Source organism: Calonectris borealis, chromosome 8 (assembly GCF_964195595.1).
Source record: "Calonectris borealis chromosome 8, bCalBor7.hap1.2, whole genome shotgun sequence".
NCBI lineage: Eukaryota > Metazoa > Chordata > Aves > Procellariiformes > Procellariidae > Calonectris > Calonectris borealis.
The window spans coordinates 16,649,893-16,673,515 of record NC_134319.1 but is presented as its reverse complement, the minus strand read 5'-3'; the positions used below and the strand labels follow the sequence as shown (position 1 = coordinate 16,673,515).

The following is a 23,623-nucleotide window of genomic DNA, read 5'->3' as shown; positions in this document are numbered from 1 at the left end:
TCAGAGCATTCAGTTGGTGAAGTGAGAACAAAATTGCTTGTGATGGTTTTGGCTCAGCAATAACAGCTGGCGCCTTGTGCCCAACCCCCTCTCCCTCAAAGGGAGGTTGATAAAAAGTGGATAAAAGTGGTTGATAAAAAGTTGATAACTCAACAAAATTCACTGTGCCTGTTAATAATTCTTCTATAAAAGCTGCACATTTTCCCCTGCAGTCTTCAGTTGCTTTTAGCATGAAGGGACTCATCCTGGCCCTGGTGCTCACCCTCGTGGGTAAGTTGAAGCTTTACCAGTACTGCTGAGCCGTAATGGCCACTGCGGTCCTGAGCAAACTGCAACTCCTCAGGGCCTTTCAGGGATATTTACAGCTTAATTTGCTGAAGCCCTTTTATGATTATTAGATTTCTGTGCCTAAGATCAGCAGCAGGGGAAAAGCAGAGCAAGCAGCGGCCAGTGAGCAGGGCTGGTGCAGGCTTAGTGTCCCTGGGGTATGGGGTGCACCCCGGGAGCCCATTACTGGTTGTTTGCCAACCATTAGCACACTGAGTAAATGAATAATAAATGTAAAGTGTCCACAGAGAAGGGGGGGTTTCTCATGCATCCTTCTCTTTCCTCTCACACAGGGGGGCAGAAGCAGGACCTCGGTAAGTGCGCTCCCACCGCCAGCGAGCGGCTCCCACGCTGCCCTCCCCTTCGGCCGTGCCTTGCCCACTGCTTGCACCGATTTTTCAGCAGTAGCAGCCTCACCCTTCTTTGCTGGAATGGTTTTTGCGTGTAAGATCACAACAGTCATAGTGAAGGAGTTGCTTCTGTTATTTTTTTTTTTTTTAATAGAGCCTGTTTTTCGTACTGGCAAGACCTACCTCTATGGCTACGAGAGCTTCATCCTGCATGGGCTGCCCAGCGGAGGCCTGGCGATGGCGGGGGTGAGGCTGACCTGCAAGCTGGAGATCAGCTGTGTGTCTCGCAGTGACCACCTTCTCCAGGTAAATCACCACGGGCATGGGGGCCCACCCACCCGCCCTCATCACGCGGCTACAGACATTCAGTTCATACTTCCAGGCTGGTGAAATAAACGACAAAAAGGTGCAAAGCTCACACGAAAGCTCAGGGCCCTTCCCGGTGCTGAGATGACCCTGTAAGCCCAAGGTCAGGCCAAGCGGCTTTGCTCAGGCAGTGGTGATTTCCCCAGCGCGGGCAGAGGTCGGGCATGGGCACTGAGCTTTGCAGCCTGTGCCCCTGAGCTGTGCTGGGGGAGAGCCGAGGGCACCGCTGTAGCCAAACTGCTTTGGGTTACGGGTAGTGACCCAGAGACAGTGCCACAGGCTTCCTCGCAGCCCGCACCTCTGCAGGAGGGAGCCAGAGCTGCTCCAGCTCTGCTGCCATCAGTACCCGAGGCCCCTTGACTAAAGCTGCCTTAGGTTCATCTCCATGGAGAAATATGGCAGGCAGCTGCTTTAAAGAAATGGTCTTATGACAGTTTTACCAAGGCAACACTAAGCTGGAGTACGAAAACGAGGAGAATTCAAGCATGAAACATCCATGTTTCTCAATCTGATCCATAGCCTGAGAAAAGCTCGGCACTGGAATTCAGGTATCACATGAGAAATTCCCGTCTGTCTCCATTATCCTCCTTTTGATATTCTTCACATAGGCATTAATTCAAATGTGAAGAATTCTAATGGTAATGCTTGTGCTTGGCATAATGATATCAGATCGGGAAGCACTGTAACTCATCGAAAAGATTAAATTAAACAGCTTAAAATACTGGCATGGAATGAAAGACCACAGAAAAGGGACCTAGAAGACACCATGTGGGGAGAAAGCTGTAAGAGCGTTCATCCTAGGAATTTACTCAATCTGTCATCCTGTGCACATATGAAACAGCATGATGGAATACCTATTATCAAACTTTACACGCTGCTGCAATTGCAGGCTCTGTGTAAGCTCGCTAGAACTGCTATAACTTTAGCAATTGCAAACGATAGTCTTGAGTAGGATTTAATTTGAGAAAATGTGACAAGAGGCAAGCCACCCTTGCAGCATTGCTTATAAATGCCTAAAATGAAACAGAGCACTAAAACCATACCATTTCCCTCTACACAGGAACGTGTACTTTTATGTACAAGGGTGGGAGGTGTGCGTGTATGTGACTAGATACGTATGTGCGTGCAGGCACGCGTTTCCCACTAGGTAGCAGTCAAGGACTTGTGTGCAAGCTTTACAGCTTGATAAGCTCAAAATGATGACAGCCGCCTCCAAAGAAAGAGAAGTCAGCTCCCGCTGGGCCATCTCCCGTGCGAGGTCCCGTGGTCATCTCTGCTTCCCCATCAGCTGTGCCAAGGCTTTGGCGCTCTGGGACGTGCTGGACCTGGAGCAGCGGCCAAAATAGTCCCCATGTGTTTAGGCAGCCAGCTTGAGCAATGGCTTGGCTGCCTTGCAGACTGAAGGGAGATCTCACTGGACGTCTGGGGAAAACGGGCGAGTATCCTTTCCGTACAGACTGCTGGCAGCTGGTGTTTCACTCACCCAGCAACCTTCACCAGACTTGCTGAAGTTTTGAATGCTGCTTGCACGATCTTATTTTTCTGGAAGAAATCCTTCATGGAAATTGCGTTTTCAGGGACGCTTCCGAGGCCCAGCACAAGAGCCCGAGGAGGAAAACATTCCCTGCGGTGTTGGACAAGTGGCTTGTGTCCAGCCGTGGACTGGAAGTGCCTAGTTTCCCTGCTATTGCACTATTTCAAACTGAATGAGCAGGGTGAATGTTTTCCTAATTTTGTTCACAGATTCGATCACCAAAGCTGGAGGAATACAACGGCTTCTGGCCCACGGACCCCTTCACTCCGTCTTTGAGGCTCACAGAGACCATCGCTGCATGTTTCAGCCAAGCCTTTAAGTTTGAATACACTGGGGGAAGGGTTGGAAGTATTTTTGCCCCTGAGGACTGTCCCACCCTATGCACTAATCTAGTGAGAGGGATTCTGAACATGATGCAGATAACCATCAAAAAGTCACAAAACGTGTATGAACTACAGGAGGTTTGTTTTTTCCATTCTGATTTTACTTTTATTCTCATTTTACTGTTATATAGTAACTTGTCTGTACATACACTTCCCAAGCAATTTTCTTTGACCTCTTTATTGCTGTTTCAAGTGGCAAGTTCATTGTGTTTAATCAATACTCACAGGCTGGGATTGAAGGCATCTGCCAAACCAGATATGTTATCCAGGACGACAGCAAGAATAACCGAGCCACCATTTCCAAAAGCAGGGACCTGACGGACTGCCAGGAGAAAGCGGTGAAGAACATGGGAATGGCGTACATCCGCCCCTGCCCCACCTGCCCCCTGGTAGGAGCAGCGCGGAGCCCTGCTGCCGCGCGCAGGCATGGGCCACCGCCGAACGCTCGTGCATCGCACTGATGCGAGTAGGGAGTTTGGCTCCTCTGCGCCCCACCAACTGCCGCCCGTTCCTGTTTGTGAGTGGGTCTCTTTGCACTTCTAGAAAGTCAGAAACATTAAGGGCACGGTGATGTTCACTTACAAGATGAAGTATGATGACAGGGGGGCCTTGATGACGTCTGCTATGTCCGAGCAGGTGTACCAGATCTCGCCCTTCAATGAACCCAACGGGGCAGCATTCATGGAGGCAAGGTAGGCACCATGCGTGTCCTCAGCGTAGCTGTGATTATCAGAGCCAGGATATTTAGTGTTGATTTGTGAGTTAACAAGAAGCATCTGGCCTGTGGGCTGCGAAGGGCCAAGGCACCGTACATCCCCTGGGATGCCCAGCCAGGTCCTGTGTCCTGCCGTTTGGGGGTTTTGCTGGGCCACCTGAAACATTTGTCCAACCACTCAGAGACTTGGGCAAACTCTAATGAAAGCTCTCGCCAGTCCTATGACATTTCCAGGTAATCCTGAGCAATGCATAAACTGAGAAGTGCACGATCCATTTGTGGTGAATGCAACGGTCCTGCTGGGCACCCCTCCGTCTGCTCCAACGACCGTACGGGTCCTCCATGCACACAATGCAGTTAAAGGCCACTGATGCATTTCTTTCTCTCCCTGGAAGGCAAAAACTGTCTTTGGTCGACATTAAAAGGACTCCCATCAGTGCACCTAAAACTCAGCTGCAAAACCAGGGGAGTCTTCGTTATCATTTCTCAGGAGAGCTACTCCAGATGCCAATTCCCCTAATAAGGATTAAAAATCCAGATTTACAGGTATTAGAGGCTTACTTGTCATACTCTTTCATTATTTATAAGATTAACAGCTCATCACATAATTATTTTAGACATGGATGCTTCCAACTGTGTTTTTTCCCATAGTTAACAGAAACACTACAGCAACTAGGTCAGAATAACGAGGAAGGAGCCACTAAAGAAGCTTCAGCCAAGTTCTTACAAATGGTCCAGCTTTTTCGTATAGTGACCCTTGATCAAATTGAGTCTTTGTGGGTGCAGTTTGCCAACGACCTTCCCCAAAGGTAACTGTATTGCCTTCAGCCAGGATTTCTGATCAGAGGCATACTGGGCAACGGGGATAATGAATCGCTCCCTCCCTGGCAGGCACTGGTTCCTGAGCGCCGTCTGTGCTGCTGGAGCTACTGACACGTTCAGATTCCTGAAGCAGAAGATTCATGATGAGAAGCTGAACATCTGGGAAGCAGCCGCAACTCTCTCTCTTGCCTTCCATTTCGTTACACCCAACAAGCAGACCCTAGAAGTTGCCTCAGTGAGTACAGATCGTTCTTCTATTTCCCTCTCACTCCTTTTTAAAGGTGAATTCACGGGATTATAATTGAAAGATGCAACATATTTCCTTCTAAATTTGTAAAATGCAAGGTATTAACAAAAATGGGGAATGCTTTAGAAAATGTTTCCAAACACTTGTTGCCAAATTTTTTTAAACGCTTTGATATTTCATGTTAAAACTCACAAATCCCAAGAAAACGGCTATTGATTTCTTTTTGTCAAAATAATTTTTTTTTAAAAATAGGCAAACTCAAGAAAATAATGTCATGTAACCAAAATCTAAACTACATACAGTATAACTGGAGCAAGTCTATTTACTTTTATTGTAGCTGAATGACTCGCATTTGATTTAACTTCCAAAAATATTTAGGAAAAATCCAAAGCAATTTTATCTATTTATTTCTCAAATGAAATTTTCACTAAATACTAACTCCAATTACTAGAAACATTAAAGACTGCTACTTCTTTCTTCTGCAGACTTTCCTGAACTGTCCCCAAATCCAGAAAGCACCAATGCATCGAATAATTGTTTACCTGGGATATGGTAGCATGGTAAATAAATACTGTGTTCAGACTTCACTTTGTCCAAATGAACTTCTTCAGGTAGGTGACTCTCATTTCTTATTCATAAAGAGTGAAGAAATTTTTTAAATGCCTCTAATTTAGCTCTCACAATGCTGGCAGTTAAGTAACTTGCTGTTTACATGCCTCACTCTTAGCTGTGATTGCCTGCAAAATTGCAAAGACAGAATGAAACACCAAGCTGATGCCTTTGAAAAATCTGGTCTTAACAGTTCAGAATTTCAAATGTAAGTGGTAGAAGCCCATGGGGATAATGGATTCTGTAAACAACCTGAAGCTGAGTTTAGATATGACAAATTTAGGATTATAGCAAAATAATTATGATTCTTCTCTCTACTTTTACATTAGGTAGAGTGTGCTTTAAAAAATCTATTAAAAAGGCACTAAAGTGTGAATATAAGCAAAACTCTAGATATGTCATAGGTTAGGGCTTGCAAAGAGGCCCTGCTACATAATCGCATATCACTGTTAAAAGTATTCAGGACATTGCACTCAGACCATGCAGCTCTGGCTCCTTACTCAGAAGGACGACAGCACTGAGATGGCCTGCTGGTGTTTGATATGTGTTTAAATCTTCCAAAAAAGAGTGAAACAAAGCCAAGCCACCAGAAGGGTAATTTTTCTTCTCAGAACAGCAAAACTGTTTAAGTAAACTTGCTATTGCTATAGGAAGTGAAAAATATGCAAGTGTAATCCTGCAGCTGTGCAGACCCTGGGGGCTGCAGGCTGGCAGGGCTGGTGGAGGTGCCCCGGGGAACGACTGAACCCGGCGTCAGCTCGGGGCTGCTCTTGAACTTGCAACAGACTCTCTGGAGCAGGCATCCACCTATGATTATCTCCTACGCTCAGGCTCAGGCACAATTTAAAATCAATTACAACACTGTGTAAGGAAAAAAACAAGTTTGCTTGTATGTTCCACGTTAGGCATCCAAATAATGATGGTGAGATTCTTCCTGGGAGAAAAATCTGAACAGTTTTACTCAGGGCTCTGCACCAGTACTTGTTTTGCTTGCTATCGCAATGCACGTTTGTATGCATTATTACAAGATTGTTACCTGATAAGATTACCACAGTCTGCTCTGTTTTCAGCCACTCCACGACCTTGCTACCGAAGCCACCAGCAAAGGTGATGCCAAAGACATGGCCTTGGCCCTGAAAGCCATCGGCAATGCAGGAGAGCCGACCAGTATCAAACGCATCCTGAAATTTTTGCCAACATTTTCCCCGGCTGCAGCTTCATTACCAAACAGAATTCATGCTGATGCCGTGTTGGCCTTGAGGAAAATTGCCAGAAAAGATGCTGCAAAAGTAAGTGAAATTATTATTTAAACAAATGTCTTAGAGGGTATGATTTGGGTTGACTTAGTGTTTCAGGAATAATAAAGCCATCAGGTAATGTTAGCAACTCCGGGCAGATTTCTCAGTTACTAGTCTTCCTCTTGTCCACATTGCAAATTCCTGACATCACCCCGTCCTTGCGGATATCCTGGGAAAGAGTTTGCTTTAGTCACTGTAACACTGGGCCCATTACTAATGGCTGTTTCTTCCAGCCCTGTTCACTGTGCACCCAGCAACATCTTCATTTTCAGTGACAGGTTCCGTGCTCAAGTCTCTGTTTAGGGTTTTGTTCTCCATTCACTGCAGATCACACATGCACGGTTCAGGAACCACTTCTCACTGAGAAGTTATGAGGTACTCACAGGTTGTACCTTCCTCCTCTAGGTAAGGGAGATCTCCCTCCAGGTCTTTATGGACAACACACTTGCTCCTAACGTCCGAATGGTGGCTTGTGTTGTCCTCTTCGAAACGAAGCCTGCTCTTCCAACTGTAACAGCTATGGCCAGCTCGCTGCTGACGGAGCCCAGCTTACAAGTAGCCAGTTTCACATATTCACACATGAAGGCTTTGGCAGTAGGCAGGATCCCACAGCTCTATAATCTGTAAGTAGAGGAAGAAGTACATTTTTAGTAGCAAATGGTGATTTTTTTCTTGCAGTTTTCGAAGAATTTGGTCACAGTCGACTATCTTCATATGATTTTAACTCTTTATTACTCAGATCTGCTGCTTGCAACATTGCCATTAAACTACTGAGCCCCAGACTTGACAGGCTGAGCTATCGTTACAGCAAGGTCATTCATGTCGGCGATTATTCCTGTGAGTACCCGGTACCCTGTTCACTGCTTCAGCTTACGTAGCTAAATGCTTCTGTAGTGTTCCATGATTTTCATCCAAAATCCAATCACAGGCTGTGAGTTTAGTGCACTCTTGAAATAGAAGATGCACAAGAGCCTCCTACCATGCAAAATCCCCTGAGGGTGTTCTGCTACTGTCTGGGCATCTGCTGAGGAAAGCAGTGCCTGCACGTGGATTTAGGCCTCCTTCTTCAGTCACTGTGGTTGTGTTGATTCTGCCCTAGAACAAAGTTCTCCTCTTGAGGTTGCAAACGTGAGGACCTGTGAGACTGAATCCTGGCAGAACCGCTTGTGATCTACTACAGAATGTACCTGAAGTGGCTTACATGCACCAGACACCTCGGAGAACCTAACCAAAACCTCTGCTGCTTTTTATTCCTGTGATAGCGGAATATCAGGCTGGTGCCATTTGGAGGGTCTATCTAATGAACAGTCCCAGCACCATGTTTCCATCCGATATAATCACAAAAGTAAGAGGATATTATGCAAATACTGCAACGGATATTATCGAGGTAAGTATTTCATTAAAACAGTCAGCTAGATGCAAGCCAGCTATAGATAGTATTACTTGCTAAAAACCATTTGGACTGTGATGTAATGCTTAACTCCATCTCTGGCTGTGAGGGTGGATGTGGAAGAGAAAATTTAGATAATGATTGTGATTTTACTTAGGCGGCTTCTTTTATTTGGGCTTCTTGACACATACATTCATCAATGAACACATTCAGTACAGGCAGGAAAATCTAGGAGAGCAGAGGAAAGCTTACGCAGCAGAACATTCATCTGCCTACCTAAAGTCACACGGTATCTAGGGTGTTTTGCATAAGTACAGGGAAATAGCATCTGAAATTAAATTTCAGCCAGCAGTGCAGCCAGGGCAGCATGAAGCTCCGTGTAACAGCATGAAGGCATTTACTCAGCTTCTTGGGCAAGCTTTGCAGCCTGGGCTGAGCCCTGCGCTGCCCTAAAATTATCCCTGCTGTCTAATTCAAAGCTGGCTCAGCACGTCCTCAGCATCTGCAGCCATAGCCTGCAGTCATCTGCCAGGTAGACATAGCCATGTAAGTGCAATGGCTTCATAAAGTATGCATTTAGAGCAGCCTCACTGAGCATAATACTAGGTACAAAGGTTTTCCTGGGCTCTCTTGTACTCGGGCTGCGGCACCTGACTCTGTTTCCTACAGGTAGCTCTCCGGTCACAAAGCCTAACCAAGCTTATCAGGAAGCAGAATATTCCCTTTGCTGAGTACGATACGTACAAGACACTGAAGGAGCTCGGTAGAACGGTATGTCTCCACGCACCCTTCTGATCTGTTTGCAGTACACAGTTCCCTCCAGCGCCGGGGTTGCATCACCCACCCACTGAGCCGTCCCTTTGATGTTTCAGTGAGAAAGGAGTCAGTCATCCTGTTTGGTCACGGAAAGATGTACTTACATTGTACTTATGCTGTCAATAGATGCCACCTTTTCACTCAACATGTGTCAGCCCTTAATGTACAGTACAAAAGATGATGATGATGCTGGTAGCCAAAATTCATGTGTTTTAAAGTGTATGTTAAAACACAGTAAGTGATTGCTCTTCTTTTTAAAAATGATCCTTGAATACGATTTTTGTCCACGAGTCCTTGGGTGTCACCCAACTACTTACAGCAGCAGAAATTACCAAGTCCTTACCTCATCCTTACATGGGGAGACCTCTGCTGCTACATAAGAAATGTCTATTAGTTTTTGGCTAAGCAGCCATGGTTAGCATCCTTCAGATGGGATCTACTCTTTGCTAACATACTACTGTATTTGAAGTAACATTATCTGCTGCTTTTCTTTCTCCCCATCTCTCCTTAACACCACAGCTTCTGGGATGGAAAGAACTGCCTCCCGAAGACCCTCTCGTGTCTGCTTATGTCAAAGTACTGGGTCAAGAGATCGCCTTTGTTGACATTGATAAAGATGCCATTCAGCAAACCATGATGGTACTGACAAAGCTGGTGTCTTTTTTGTCTGCGATGCTGAATAATTTCCCTTCCCTGTCTCTTCTTACCTGCTTACCTAACCTATTTCTCTGTTTTCAGCATCTAACTGGACCATCAAACTGGCAGCTGATGGTGAAAAAAGTGGTGGAAGAGGTCCAGCGAGGCATTTCAGGCCTATGGACCCTGCCGGCGATGTTGGCTGAGCTGCGGCACATTGTCCCCACGGTGGTCGGCATGCCGCTGGAGCTCAGTCTGTGCGGCGCCGCGCTGGCCCGGGCTGCGGCCGAGGGTGAGCTTGGGAGGCCACGCTGAGCAGTTTCCCCACAATAATTGTGGGTCCAGTTCCTCTGCTGAAATTAAATCCCTCTATAATCTTGAAAAATACTCTTGTAATGTGGAAACATTAGTGTTCAGCTACCTCCAAAGGGTTTGAGAAGTAATTAGCATGTTTCACCTGGAACATACTTGTATAACTCTGGTTTGGAGTAGCAATCTTTAAATAATTACGTAAAGTATTTCAAAATGTAAAACCACTGCCCATGTGTTAACTACTATGCTCATTGAAAACATTGCATCTCCAGCATTTATTGTTTCTCTGTTCATATAATTCCTGTCTGTCTTTTGCAGTGGATATACAGATGTCACCACCATTACCTGACAATTTTAGACCTTCACAGTTGTTGGAAACCAACATGGATATTCATGCTGACATCAAGCCAAAGTAAATATGACATATATTTTCACACACACACACAAGCATTTATGTTTGTATTTGAAATAGATATGTGATCGCCTGTTGTTATATAGGGGTCTTACTCGTCCCACATTTGGGACAGCTGTGCTAGTCCAGAGCAGTGAAGTTGTGAGAAAGCAATACAATCACTTGATGCTTTACGACCCTGCAAACGTAGCGATGTGCACTGTATCCCACAGGATGCTGCGCTGTTCTGCCCTTGATAAAAATGCTCACTTTTGTACCTGTTCAGTGACTAGAGATACTAAGCTGTGAAGATATATTTGCTTGATATGTATGAACAGGTTTTTACAAGTTCAACACAGAATCGTGTCACCACCAGGCACAAGCTGGGGGGATTTGAGGAGGTAAAGGGAAATGCTTCTGGATCCGCAAAAGCAAATGCAACAGTACTAATAATGATAATAGTAATAATTATCATAATAATAGTGATAATATAATGAACAACTGGATAGATACAATCTGAAGCTAGTAGAGATTCTGGCATTAGATTGTCCTCAAGCAATGTATCAGTGACAAAGAAGTGAGAGGGTATATGTTAGCTTTGTTTATCAGATAAATCCCTTCACTTTTTCCAGTGGCACTTCAGCTTTTTTTATCAAGTTATATGATACATCTCTTTATCCATCAGTAGTGGCTCTTACAATAAAAAGAACATCGTAAAAATGCAATTTTGCATTTCAAAGTTAAATATGTGCATATTAATCTGTAATTATGCATGTTTTTATTTCCACTCTTTCAGGACATATTTTCATATGATTGCAATGATGGGGATTAATACACAATACTTTCAGAGTGGTCTTGAATTTCATGCAGAGTTCAGTGCCAACACTACAATGAAATTTGATGCCAGGATAAATATGAAAGAGAAAAATGTGAAGATTGAAACTCCTCCCTGCCGTCAGGAGGTTGAGCTCGCAGCTGCGAGGTACGCAAGAGCTTACTGCATTCTGCTTGTTATGTGTTACTGATTGTGAGCTCCCTGTTATAAAATCATGAACATACAACTCTTTGTTAGGCTCTGTCATACCTTGGCAGACACATAAAGCTTAGTATTGTCTTTTTTGCGCCAAAAGACAGGTAAGCAAAATCAGAAGATGTTACTTGTGTGCCATTTATCACCTCCACAGGAGCGAAGTTTATGCTATTTCAAGGAACATGGAAGAAGTAGATTCTGAAAAGAAATCCCAGCTTCTCCCCAAAGGAGAAGTACCAAGTACCTCCGATCAGCCATTTCAGCCATCAGAAAGATCTTCAAGACCTGGCAGCTGGAAGGTAAGGAGGCCTCTCACCATCTGTACTGCAGACAGGTAGAGAACAGACAGCTCCTCAGAGGGGCTGAGCACCCCCAACACAGCAGCTGGCTAACCAGGTCACAAACACAGAAACTGTGAGATTCAACAGGTGCCTGACATAACCCAAACCAAGCCTAACATAAGTCCCAGAGGGTTCAAGACATGATCATTCACAGTCTGCTCACTCCCATCATCTCATGCAGGTAGGGTTGCTTTGACAGCATGTCTTCTTATTTCTTTACAGTCATGGGGAGTTTGTGTGAAATTCAGATCCTTTGTACAATATCCCTTTTTTTTCGAGCCAGAGCTATGTGGAAAAGATGGCTCTTGGACAGGGTATACTTTTTTCTTCCCAAATCCTGAGGTAATCCCTGCAGTGGATTGCAGAAGCCCATTCTCTTATGTGCTCTTCAGCTCCCGAGGCTGGCGTGGGAATGATAGGTTGACTTGCAACAGGAGAGCTAGTAGCCCAGAACTGATGCAGAGAAATAGCCCCTCCAAAGAGCCCTGCGTGTTTTCATTGGGAAGTTTGTTTGTGAAACACTGCCTGGGAAAGGCTGGGCAGGAGAGCTGTCCTCTTCCACAGACCACTCTGGAGGAAACCCCACTGCTTCCAGCACTTGGATCTCTAATTTTAAGCAGTGCTTCCTCACTTAGGCAGGACCGTCATCATTCTTTCCGTTAATAGGAGGAAAGATTTTAGGAGCTGTGACAATTTTTTTTTTGTGGAAAATATCTTTATTTGCCATATTTTTATTTAATGCAGCAAAGCAATATTCCCAGTGTGATATCCAAAGGATACCAGCAAGGTTCAGAAGAGGTACATCACCACAGTGTAGGAAGAAGATTTTACGCACGCATCTTCTGTAGAAAATTTGAGAGTTTGGGATGTTCTGCTTGTCTCAGCCTAAAGTCACAAAATTCTGCTTTCTTAAGAAATACCTATCTGCACAAATTAGTTGGAGAACTTGAAGCCAAAATAGTTTTGAAGCCAGGTACAGTCATGACAACAAGCTTTTCTGTTAATCTCTGTGAATGCTGCTCAAGCAGCACAACCCTGGAATGTAAGTATCTTGACTTTAGTTCATACAGATGCTGATATTGACAAAATACAGCTGGAAATTCAGGCAGGATCCAGAGCAGCTTCCAAAATTATTGATGTACCAAGCTCAGGGTCTAAGGAAGAGGATGAGACATCTCTGTATGAGGACGTTCAAGCTAAACTGAAGAAGATTCTAGGCATCGAAAATGTGTTCAAGGTAAGAGACTTTGAGCATCAGAGAGGGAAATACTTTCCTATAAATGAAGCCAAGGGTTTCCAGTGTGGAAAACTGGCATGAGAAAGCAAGGATTTCAGCTTGGGAGGAATGGGTCTAGGTGAGTTCTGGTGCAGATTCTGCAGTGTGCGGGGCCAGGAAGTTGTACTTCCTTGAAAGCCTGTGGTGAGTAGCTTGCCTGACACCCAGAGAAATGTTATGGAACAAGTTATAAATTCGTAATGCTTTGAACTGTTTTTGGAGGTCACAAATAAAACACGGCACCATAAGAAATGGATTCACAGAAAAGACAAGACTGCAGTTACAGACCTCTGGGCAGAGCCCAGTGCAGCCTCCCTCTCCAGTTCATCCTCTTCTTCCACTGCTTCTTCTGATGATGGTAAAGAGCCTGGAAATGAACACAGGAAAGATGAAATAAGGCAATCTGGGAAGAAGTGTGGCAGCAGCAGCAAGAGCAGCAGCAGGAGCAGCAGTGGCAGGAGAAGCAGCAGCAGCAGTGTCAGCTCTGCTAGCAGTAAAATCTGCAGCAACAGCAGAGAAGACCACTCTGGAGACAGGCACTGCAGTGGGGACAGTGAATATTCCAACCAACAGGTAATTCACCCAGGGTGGACCTTTTTATATTTCTTGTAGTGAATGTTTTTGCACATCAAGAAATTGTGCCCATAGAGCAAGGACCAAAGAAAGAGAAAAGAGACTGTTGAGGGTGGCTGTTTGCTGCAGGGTGGACGAGGTAACCACCTAGCAGAGCTTTTTCCCCTTTTTAACCTCTCTGGTTCTCTGAAGCATTTCAGTTCAGAAGCTTCACATTTCAGAGGATTTCAGTTTAAAATGTTTAAAAAATTTAAATTCCATACTCAATACTGAACTTCTAAATGCATTTCTCAAAAGTTAGTTCTTTGTCTTCTCTTAGATCTTCTTACATACTATCTATTTTCACAGGCAAATCTACCTGTTTACCAGTTTTGGTTCAAGCCAGCAAATGAACAGGTACATTTACTGCTTATACTGTGAGCGGGGCCTACAACTGCTCTCACCAGCTTCGCTGCAATTAGAGCTTAGTTCTCTGAGAATAAAAATATGAGAAATTAATTCTGCAACAACTTCCAATGATAAACAACTTGGTTCAAGGTGATTCTTTGTTTTTGCAGGACCCAGGAAGGGAAGTTCTGAACAGCAGCATCAGCTCCTCCTCTTCTTCAGCTAGTGATGAAGGCATCTCTAGAGCCATATCTCAGGTGAGTGTCTTAATCTACAAGAAATAAAAACATTTACTTTGGATTTCCAGTTATTATATGTTTATAACAGAATAGGAAAAATATAGTGATTTAGCATATTAGATAATATATAGAAAGAAAATGAATTGTTTCCTGTTTTATAAAGGTGAGCACATTGGATAGCCATTGAATGTTTTTTAATATTCACTTAATACAGGCTACATCTTTTAATGAAACTGGAATGTATTGCTCTATATGTTGAAATTTGTGTTACTCAGTAAATAATTCATTACAAAAATGAGAACACTTTAGAAGTGCTGACCTGCTTGATCAGAAACTGGTTTCAGGTATATTTTTTATTGCATAGCTCTCTGTAAAACTTCAGGGCTTGAGTCTGCCACTCTTTTGTTCATTAGGTCTTCACTGCCAAGTACTTCTGTTCATGTTAGCAGGACCATACAAGGCCTTTCAAAAGACCTTGATTTTGCAGTAATGCTCCAACTTTGAGAGCAATCCAGGTATTTATTCAGGAATGACTGCATGGTACATAGTTAATGGTACCTGGTTCTTCTGTAAGAACTATTGTAAGGACTGATGGAAACTGGAGCAGATTTCATCAAAGGAAGATTTCACACATTTCAGACAATGACCTACATGCCTACAAAGTAGTAAGCCTTACATTGCTGAGTCGCCCCCTCTGCACCAGCAGCTCCCAGCTTTTAGTGCAAGTAACTTACAGAAAAAAGGCAACCAGATCTACCTTCTCCTGCACCCATTTCTGTGTAACTTGAATTAACCGCTCTTGTCCATCTTTTCACCACACTACTACTTCCCTGAACTCTTCCCAGTCTTCCCCAGTGCTCTCACCACATACACCTTCTTCCTCAGACACAGCCTTGCTCTTTCCCCATTTCCCCCTAAGCCCTCACCAGCTCTGTCTCACCTAATCCTTCTGTGGGTCTCTGTCACTCGGACCTGGCAGCGCAGGGAGGACCCGCTGCCCCACAGCTCATCCCACCCCCAGGTCTCCCCTGGCCAGGCGGGATCTCCTGCCCCACAGCTCAGGCAGGGCAGTCACAGCCAGAGCGGCTGCTGCTGCCGCCGGGCACAAGGCTCCGACTTCGGTCGGGACCACGTGCTGCTCCTCGGGCGAATACCACACTTTGGACTGCACTGAACAGATCCCTCTGTCAACACAAATTATCACGGCTTTAAACAGGTGGTTAAACGAATTTTATCAAAAAGACTATTAGCTAGGTTACAGGTTGGTAAGAGAGCAGTGCTGAGCTGGGTAATACCGGTTATACAGTAGTGTCCTACTCCACACTTCCTTTTCTTACATTGAAATTACTTTATAAAAAGATTCCCAACACTGCTGTTTTACTTACATAGATAGCGACAGCTCTCCCTTGAAAGACTGTGGCAAAACTACATATGAACTGAATAGATTGAGTGATGATCTACAATGCTTTTCCATACTTCACACAGAAAGACTTTTTGAATTAAACTTTTCCTTCACAAATACTTTTTATCTGTGGTTTTAATACAGTAGTTTTAATGCTTTGGTCTCTATTTCCTCTCTACTGACTTAAGCCTAAATTCTTGGGAGAGAGCAAGCCACCAATACTGGCTGCAGTCCTTCGTGCCATCCACAGAAACGAGCAGCCGATGGGATTACAGTTTGTACTGTACACTGATACACAGCCGATGAGATCGAGGATACAGGTGTTTGTTTCAAGCATCACAGGATCAAGTGGATGGAAACTCTGTGCTGATGCTTCAGTAATAAATTCCCATAAAGTATCAGTAAGTTTAAAATAATGATCAGCTCAAATGTAAATGAAATATAATTATCTTACTTTGTTTTATACAAAAATATATATATTCCCCTCTACTAGGGTTCTCTTAAATGGGGTAAAGATTGCCAGGACTACCAGATTGCTACTCAGATTGCAACAGGGCAATTTGCTGCTTATCCAGCTATGCAGATGAAGCTGGAGTGGCCAAAAGTACCTTCAATAGTCCGAACAACTGCAAGATGGTGAGATTTTACATTAGTTTTTGAAAAATGCACCTGTGTCAATGCAGATAATTACAGATTCAGTTCTGCAATTTCTGAGCTTGAAAAATTCCCCGTAATCAGTATGATATTATAAAATCAGATTACACATGTCTGTTTTTTCTGTGTATTCATTCCCTCAAAGCACAGTGCATTTTAATTTGCAGGAAAACCACTTGAAACAAAGGGGATGATGGGATTCACCTAATCTATTGTAGACTTTTAATTTAAAGTGCCTGAATTAGGAAGTTGGTCTCCTGATGCTTCCTAATTGATGGAGGCTCAGAACAGAAGCCTAACCTTGGTTCTCCGAAGGAGTCTGTCTCTTACTGACTGTACAGGGAGAGTAATTTCCTAACGTAGGCACCTTACCTCTGGCTTCTGAAGAAGGTGATACAAATATTTCCCATAAGGCTTATTGCACACTAAATAGCAAACGTTGTGTGACGCTTAAGTGTAAGAAAACTGTAACTGCTGGATTCAGTTCACATATGTGTCTATCCTTATACATATAGTATCTATTGTATTCATTCATTCATTGTATTCATACATGCATTTGCCCACAACAACATATAAATCCATAACAAAGCCTAATCTTTTTTCACAGTGCTACCAAAATACAGACACATACAACAATTCGGTTATCTAAAGATGCATGCAACACAAGCTTTCACATTAAAGGCATACAGCTGATTTGGTTAACAAATGTCTACTGAAGAGGATAATTTTTTATATTAGATTGAATTACCTGAAGTGCTGTTATCTGCCCTTATCAGAGGGGATGAAACCATCCAATTGACTATCCTAGAGCAAAGCCACAGAATTCAGCTTTTTTCTGCTCTGAGACTAAGCCTTTTTTTGAAGGAGTATTTTCTGTATTTCTCTATCTGAGTCCCAAGCCTGTAAGGGAAGCTAATCATAGAGATTCCTCTGTCAACTCATTGACAATGTTAGTGGGCAAAGGATCCTTGCTAAAAGTTACCACTGCAGGACTGACACATTAATACGAGGTCATCTATTTTTTAGCATGTTAGTATTTTAGTTTTTCTGTAATCGGTGCCTATTTTTAACTCTGAATGTGTTTAAAACAAGTTGGCTATACTTTTCTTCACATATCACTCTGCCATCCAGTCTTTTGAAGACTGTTTCACCCATTAACAGCTAAAATCTGCCTGCCCCTCCTCCCGTACGCAACACCATGTATTACCAAACCCTGATATAAAATGTGTCTAACACAGAATGCATATTGCTTTATGGGGGTATTTTAGTCTGACCAAATAATAACCAATTTTTTCAAAGACAGATCGTTTTAATCACTTACTTCCTTTTCCAGGTTCTACTCATTTCTTCCAGGAGCTGCATATGTGCTTGGGTATTCCCAACGGCAACAGTGTGGTCCCTCTCACCAGGCAACCTTGGTTATGGCTCTGACATCTCCAAGAACCTGCGATGTGGTCCTTAAGCTACCTGAGGTAACTATTTCCACTATCTTTTATCCTGGGGCATTCAGTACTTATGAAATCGAACGTTAATAGCTTTTTTAACCCAGTGATTTTTTTGTTTAATTTATTAAACTATAAAGGAGGTCCCATCACAAGGACATTATATTCACGCAGTTGATTCCGTTATGAAAATATCTTACAACACATTTCTCTTTCTCATGTAGCATGCAAACACATGAAATAAGAAACAGGTTACAAAATTACTATCACGATTGATGGCACATTAACAATAACATATTAAAAAGACCACTCCTTCCCAAATCTTCAGGAAGATGATAGGTTTTCCTGTGTCTTGGAAAAGATAATAAAACCAGGCTTTAGAGAAGCATGACAGCCAAATAGCAGCCCTCAAGACATAGGCAAGGAGAGGGTGTGCATCTCAGGTAAGCAAACTGTTTGGACTGTGAGCAAATGTGATGTACAACTCCCCAAAAAGATGCAAATTGGTGAATATCAAACTTCATTTATAGCACTGCTATCCTATAGGTTGCAGATGTGTCAAACCATAGAGCTATTTCATGCTGTAGGCTGAGGACTTGATTTCTTTTTAGCTCTGACCTAAATCTGGATTCTAATTTAGATTTCAATCAGTACAGTCCTCTTTGAACGTTACAGGAAAATGCTATCTCATCTCTACACTGTATTTTGCATTTACATTCATGTTTGTTTTCTGACTGATTTTCAGCTCACAATTTATGACAGAGCCATCAGGCTTCCCCTGCCATTCCCTTCAAGTCCAGGTACACCGATTTCAACAGTACCATCCCCTGACCGGAATGTCTTTTCCCAAGCAACACTTTCAATCATTGAAAACCTTAAAGGTCAGCAATTAACTATCTGCACAAGCATTGATTGACTTTGCAGATTTTGTAAATATGATTTATACTTTTGACATAACTTGAAATTATTTTACATTCACTTAAAAAATCAGTTGGACTTCAGATAGAAATAAACTCATCTGTATGAAAACCTGTGAGGCTGCAAAGATGTAAAGAAGAGGAAACTTATATTAGCAAGATTAAATATTCAGTTCCATGGCAAATAGTGATTCCAAATGCATCCATTCCCAAATGCATCCATTTCAGCTTCACTGCAGAGATTGCTCATGAAGAAAAAAACATTACAAAATTTATGAGAGGGACATTTAAGTGACCTCAGATTTGGGGTGCTCTGCTTGATTAGTGCTGTTATGTAGAAGCTAAAACAGCTTCAAAGGTATACCCATTAATTTCACCTCCTGCACTTGATTTTGAAGGGATTATTGTTTAATTAATGCTGTATTAAGAGCTAATCACATTATACTTACTTAGGGCAAATTTTAAATGGAAAAGTTTTATGTCATTCTGGGATAAGGAGTCATATTTTGCTTGAAATCAGTGGGCTAATATCATACCTATGCATATTTCTTTGGTAAACACCAAAACTAGCCCGTATTAATTAAAATTGCTGTAAAATAATTTCTAATCAGAGCTGGTAGGATTTCCAAGAAAATATCATTACAGTGAAAAAGGGAGAAGTTTACTCTAGTGTGGCTTTTTTCCCTCCCCATCTTCTAACTATTTCTAATGCCGGTTATGACTCAATAAAGGTAGCAGCATTTTAGTGAATTTCCTTTAGTGTTAATGATATGTGAATCGTTAACAGCATTTGAGAAATTCTTTGGACTACAACGAAGTTACAAAAGCCAAAAGGCCACAAACAGGCAGTTGCACCAGTACCAGCTGTGAGCTGAATTTATTTCACACAACGATTGAATCATCAGTAGGTTGATGAGGACTGGCAAAGTTTTGCTTTCATATTACTACAAATCCAATATTTCATCTGAAGGAATCATTTTGCTTTTAGGTGGGAATAGGTAAAACCAGAAAATGGTCTTTTTTTTTTTTTAAATTACAAATCTAAAATAGAATAACTGTGTTATACAAAGCATAAAAGGCTTGTTTTGACAGATTTTTTTTTTTTTAGCTCGTTGTTCACTTTTCCAAAATACGATCACAACCTTCAATGGAGTTGAATTTAACTATTCAATGCCTGCAAATTGCTACCATGTCTTGGTGCAGGATTGTAGTCCAGAACTGAAATTCCTGGTGATGATGAAAAGACTTGAAAAGTCTGCTGACCTTACAGCAATAAATGTCAGACTCGCTAGCCAGTAAGTAATTGCAAACTTAATGACAAATAGATGTCAAGCTGAATATGCTGCAAATGTGAAGACCAGATTGATAGGGCAGATTGGTACTAGCATAAGACTCATGCAAAAATTACTGATGTCAATGGAAAGATTTCTAGGAGTGTCACTGGGATTTGGGAATTTGTCTTTCAAAAGTGCTTCTGATGTATATTTGAGGTTCACAGTAACCTAAAGTCTCTACTGCCCACAATTCTTCATTAATTTGTTAGCATTTAACCATCTCATTTCAGTTCTTAGTAATTAGGTAGACACATAAACTATAAATCCAATAATCATTTAGTCTGGCCTCCTACACTAAGCTAATAATTAGAAATAATTAGCACCCACAATCATGTCAGCAGAGATGTTGAGAAATTGACATAGCTAAAAAGGGAATTACTTATCACAGTTTAGAGGCACTCTCTTAGGTCATCCCTTAGTCGGTGCATAATGTTCTAATCTATTCAAAATTAACTTAAGACACGCTTTGTTTCATCTTGGAGCAATCACCTCTGCCATTGTAGGTTCTTCTTTAAAAGTATAGTCTGATACTCTAAGCTGTATGGGATTATGCATACCAAAATCATTGTAGGGAGTATTCTTCAAAGCACATAAATAGGCTTTGATCTGTAAGGTTTCATTACAAGTAATTATTTATTTCTGAAAATTGTGTGCCTAACTGTGGCATGATGTTAGAGAAACAGAGAGAAACTAGTATTCCCTGCACCTGTTTTGTGAAAGAACAGAAAGATGCTTGTTTCATAGATTATATCTTTTGTGATAAAGACATTCCTCATCACTGTATCATTCCCAATCGTTTCGTGCAACTGTGTGGATGTGCTTTTGATGTGCTTGAGCTTCATATTTCTTCATTAGAGCAAACACTGCTCTGAAGAAAATACTACGATACACGACTATTCAGACTGTAAGAGAACCGCTGTAGGGAATCCAATCTTCCCTTGAAATGTAAAGCACCTTCAATTTATGCGAACGTAATAGCAATTATATTATTCTGCAGCAAGGGTCCCTGTAGCCTGGTGTCTTCCTGCCTGAACCGTGGCCACAAGCAGACGCTCAGAGATGAGTAAAGCCAGGGAAAAGTGTATTGTGAGCACTCCTCCAGGCACGCTTTCCTGGGCTCTCTCAGTCTTCCTCCCAAAGGGTATGAGGTGATTCAGGCTAGAATGATATGAGCATCCTGCGGTGTTTGTTCTACCAGGACTAGAAATTGTGAGCTGAGTAGGGAGAAGGAGAAGCATTTGTTTATACTAGTTTCCTTTATTTACAGTGAGGTTGACATGTATGTTTCCAATGGACTCATCCAGTTGAAGATTAATGGTGTTCAAGCCCCAACAGATGTTCCATACACATCTAATTCTGGTAAGAGACTAATCTTTTATTTCATTTAAACTTTTCCGATCTTTTGAAGAAGGAGAGGACGTGATCCTACAAACACCTCTCAAGATAAAGATCGCCCTAATTTGAGAAACAATTAGGTGATTTTAGCATACCTTCATGCTAGCTTTCATAAGGGGTAGCAAGAAAGATGAGCAAAGAAAGAGATGCTGATCCTGTGTATCTTTGCACAAACCAAATAATGCAGGGCTGTGGCACCTTGTGCTGATCACAGAGACCCACAGAACAAGCATCTAGATGTCCCCTGGCCATGGCCACCCTTGTCACAGGGCTTCAGCTTGTTCCAGGGCAGGGAGCAGTATGGTCTTTCTCATTTCCCCCATCTCTTTCAAGATACATTAGAGCCTGCATTAAGTACCCAGGAATTTAACAAGTGGTTCAGGTTGGACCCTAAAACAATAACTTCCTTTTAAAAGAAATCCCTTTTTGCTTTTTTGTTGCAGATGCAAGCATGCTGATCAGCAGTGAAAAGGAAGGCCTGTCACTAAAAGCCCCAGATTATGGCATAGATAAACTATATTATGATGGGCATAGACTTGAGGTATTTTTTAAAATCATTTTCAGTGGTTTTATTTTTAGAAGAAAAACATTTAAGTGCATCTTTTCTTTTTTTCCACAAAGATTCAGGTTGCTTTCTGGATGGCTGGAAAAACATGTGGTATTTGTGGAAAATATGATGCTGAGAAGGAAAGGGAATATCAAATGCCCAGTGGATATTTAGCTAAAGATGCAGTGAGTTTTGCTCAGTCCTGGATCATCTCAGAAGACCCCTGTGCTGGAGGTACTAAGATTCTAACATATGTTAATGTCATTGCCTTTGCCTAATTAATTAGTCACATGAATAGATGATTTATATTAATTGTAGCACAATCATCTTATTTTTCACAATTTTGGTGATTCACTACAAAAAAAAATCTGATTTTCCTGAGTTTGGTAGTTCACTGCAAGTTCTCGTTTTGTTGCATTTTTATATCAACTTCTTATGCGCTAGGTAGTTACCTGAAGTTTGTGTGTTCCAGATAAAATTATAAACTTAAAACTTCCTAAGATGATAAGTTAGTATGAAAAATAGGCAATTTGATTGTTGACAGAAGACATTTTATGTCGTCCTTAATAGTTTCATCCTTTATTTCCATTCTGTTATTTCTAAGCTTTTAGTTTCCCAGAAAAAAATGTAAAATCTAGCCCTGATTATCAAACTAGAGGGCATTTGAGATGGGAAATACCTGTTTTAATTTCCTCAGGCTGAAGATGAACTTAATCTGAAACCTTCAGCCCGGGAATGATTGTTCTTACCATCCAGGTCCTGTATAAAACCAACATGAACATATTGATAACATTAGGGTGCACCCCATTTTCTGTGGAACCCAGCCCTCTGGGCACGTGGTGGCATTTTTGGGATACATTCTTAGATCAAGTTCTCCTGGGGCGACTGGTCCAGGAAAGCCTGGATCACAGAGGCCTGAGGACAAGCCATGGCAAGGCAGGTGTGATGCTAGGCACAGTGCAGAAGTGGATATATGGATGTCTAGGAGCCACCACTGCCCCAAAATGAAGTCCTGTCATAGTTTGGGGAAAGTTGAGTGTCAGTTGACCAAGGTTTTCACATGTATCTTTTTGGATTTGGACACCTGTGTCCTACTTAGATCCTATTTGGCAAGCCTCTGTCCGTGGGACTGTGCCCCACATGCCTGATTTTCTCACAGCCTAAGCCACTGACAGAAAATTGACTCACTTCAATCACATTAGTTTCACATAGCTTGTGTCACTTGGTTTATCCATTGGTCTTAGTTATTGCTAATTCTACAAATTAAGTCCGAAAAGTTATTTATATAAATCCTGTAGGTGCTTTAAGATAATTCATGTTTTATAGCTTGCAAACTGCAGCGCAAATTTGTCAAAATTGAGAAGCCAGTTGCATTTGAGAAGGCGGCAGCAAAATGCTTCTCCGTGGAGCCCGTTCTACACTGCGTAGAAGGCTGCTCAGCAACCAGGACTGTTCCCGTCTCCGTGGGCTTCCACTGCGTACCAGCTGGTGAGTCTGCAGAACGGGTACTGTGCACAACACAACCAGTATGTCCGACTGTGATTCTGTGAAACACCGCGAGGTTGACCGAACTAACACGCGAGTACCTCGCTGTATAAAAACCCCCCTCACACGACCTCTTTTTTCTCATTTACAGACTCCACTCTCAACCTGGAAGGACAGATTAGGCGGGACCAGAAATCCGAGGACGTCGTGAGCACGGTTTCTGCTCACACGGCGTGTTCCTGTCAACGACGGTCATGCCCAGCGTGACCACAGGATCCACTCGTTTCTCGGTGTCAGCGTCAGCCCTGACAGCCTGAGACCCTGCGCACGCAGCCGGTTTGGGCAGTGCGGATAAGGCCCTGTCCCCTTCAGGAGATGGTTCTTCTCCAGTTATTTTGAGATCCT

At 42.6% G+C, this 23,623-nt stretch overlaps 1 protein-coding gene across 1 annotated transcript; it reads left to right on the top strand.

Moving 5' to 3' along the window:
- Window positions 1-227: 227 nt before the first annotated feature.
- LOC142085264 (vitellogenin-2-like) lies at window positions 228-23,623 on the top strand. Its single transcript, XM_075157055.1, has 35 exons — window positions 228-270; window positions 621-641; window positions 832-983; window positions 2,787-3,038; window positions 3,188-3,349; window positions 3,504-3,652; window positions 4,071-4,221; window positions 4,327-4,484; window positions 4,567-4,732; window positions 5,230-5,355; window positions 6,424-6,642; window positions 7,057-7,274; window positions 7,391-7,488; window positions 7,914-8,038; window positions 8,711-8,812; window positions 9,377-9,496; window positions 9,596-9,785; window positions 10,124-10,217; window positions 10,993-11,178; window positions 11,381-11,525; window positions 12,312-12,540; window positions 12,629-12,804; window positions 13,066-13,416; window positions 13,765-13,812; window positions 13,974-14,060; window positions 15,633-15,845; window positions 15,938-16,080; window positions 17,432-17,570; window positions 18,286-18,421; window positions 19,566-19,752; window positions 21,059-21,150; window positions 21,630-21,727; window positions 21,808-21,967; window positions 23,060-23,221; window positions 23,370-23,623. The coding sequence occupies exons 1-35, from the start codon at window positions 231-233 to the stop codon at window positions 23,483-23,485; spliced, it is 5,211 nt and encodes a 1,736-aa protein (XP_075013156.1). The 5' UTR covers window positions 228-230; the 3' UTR covers window positions 23,486-23,623.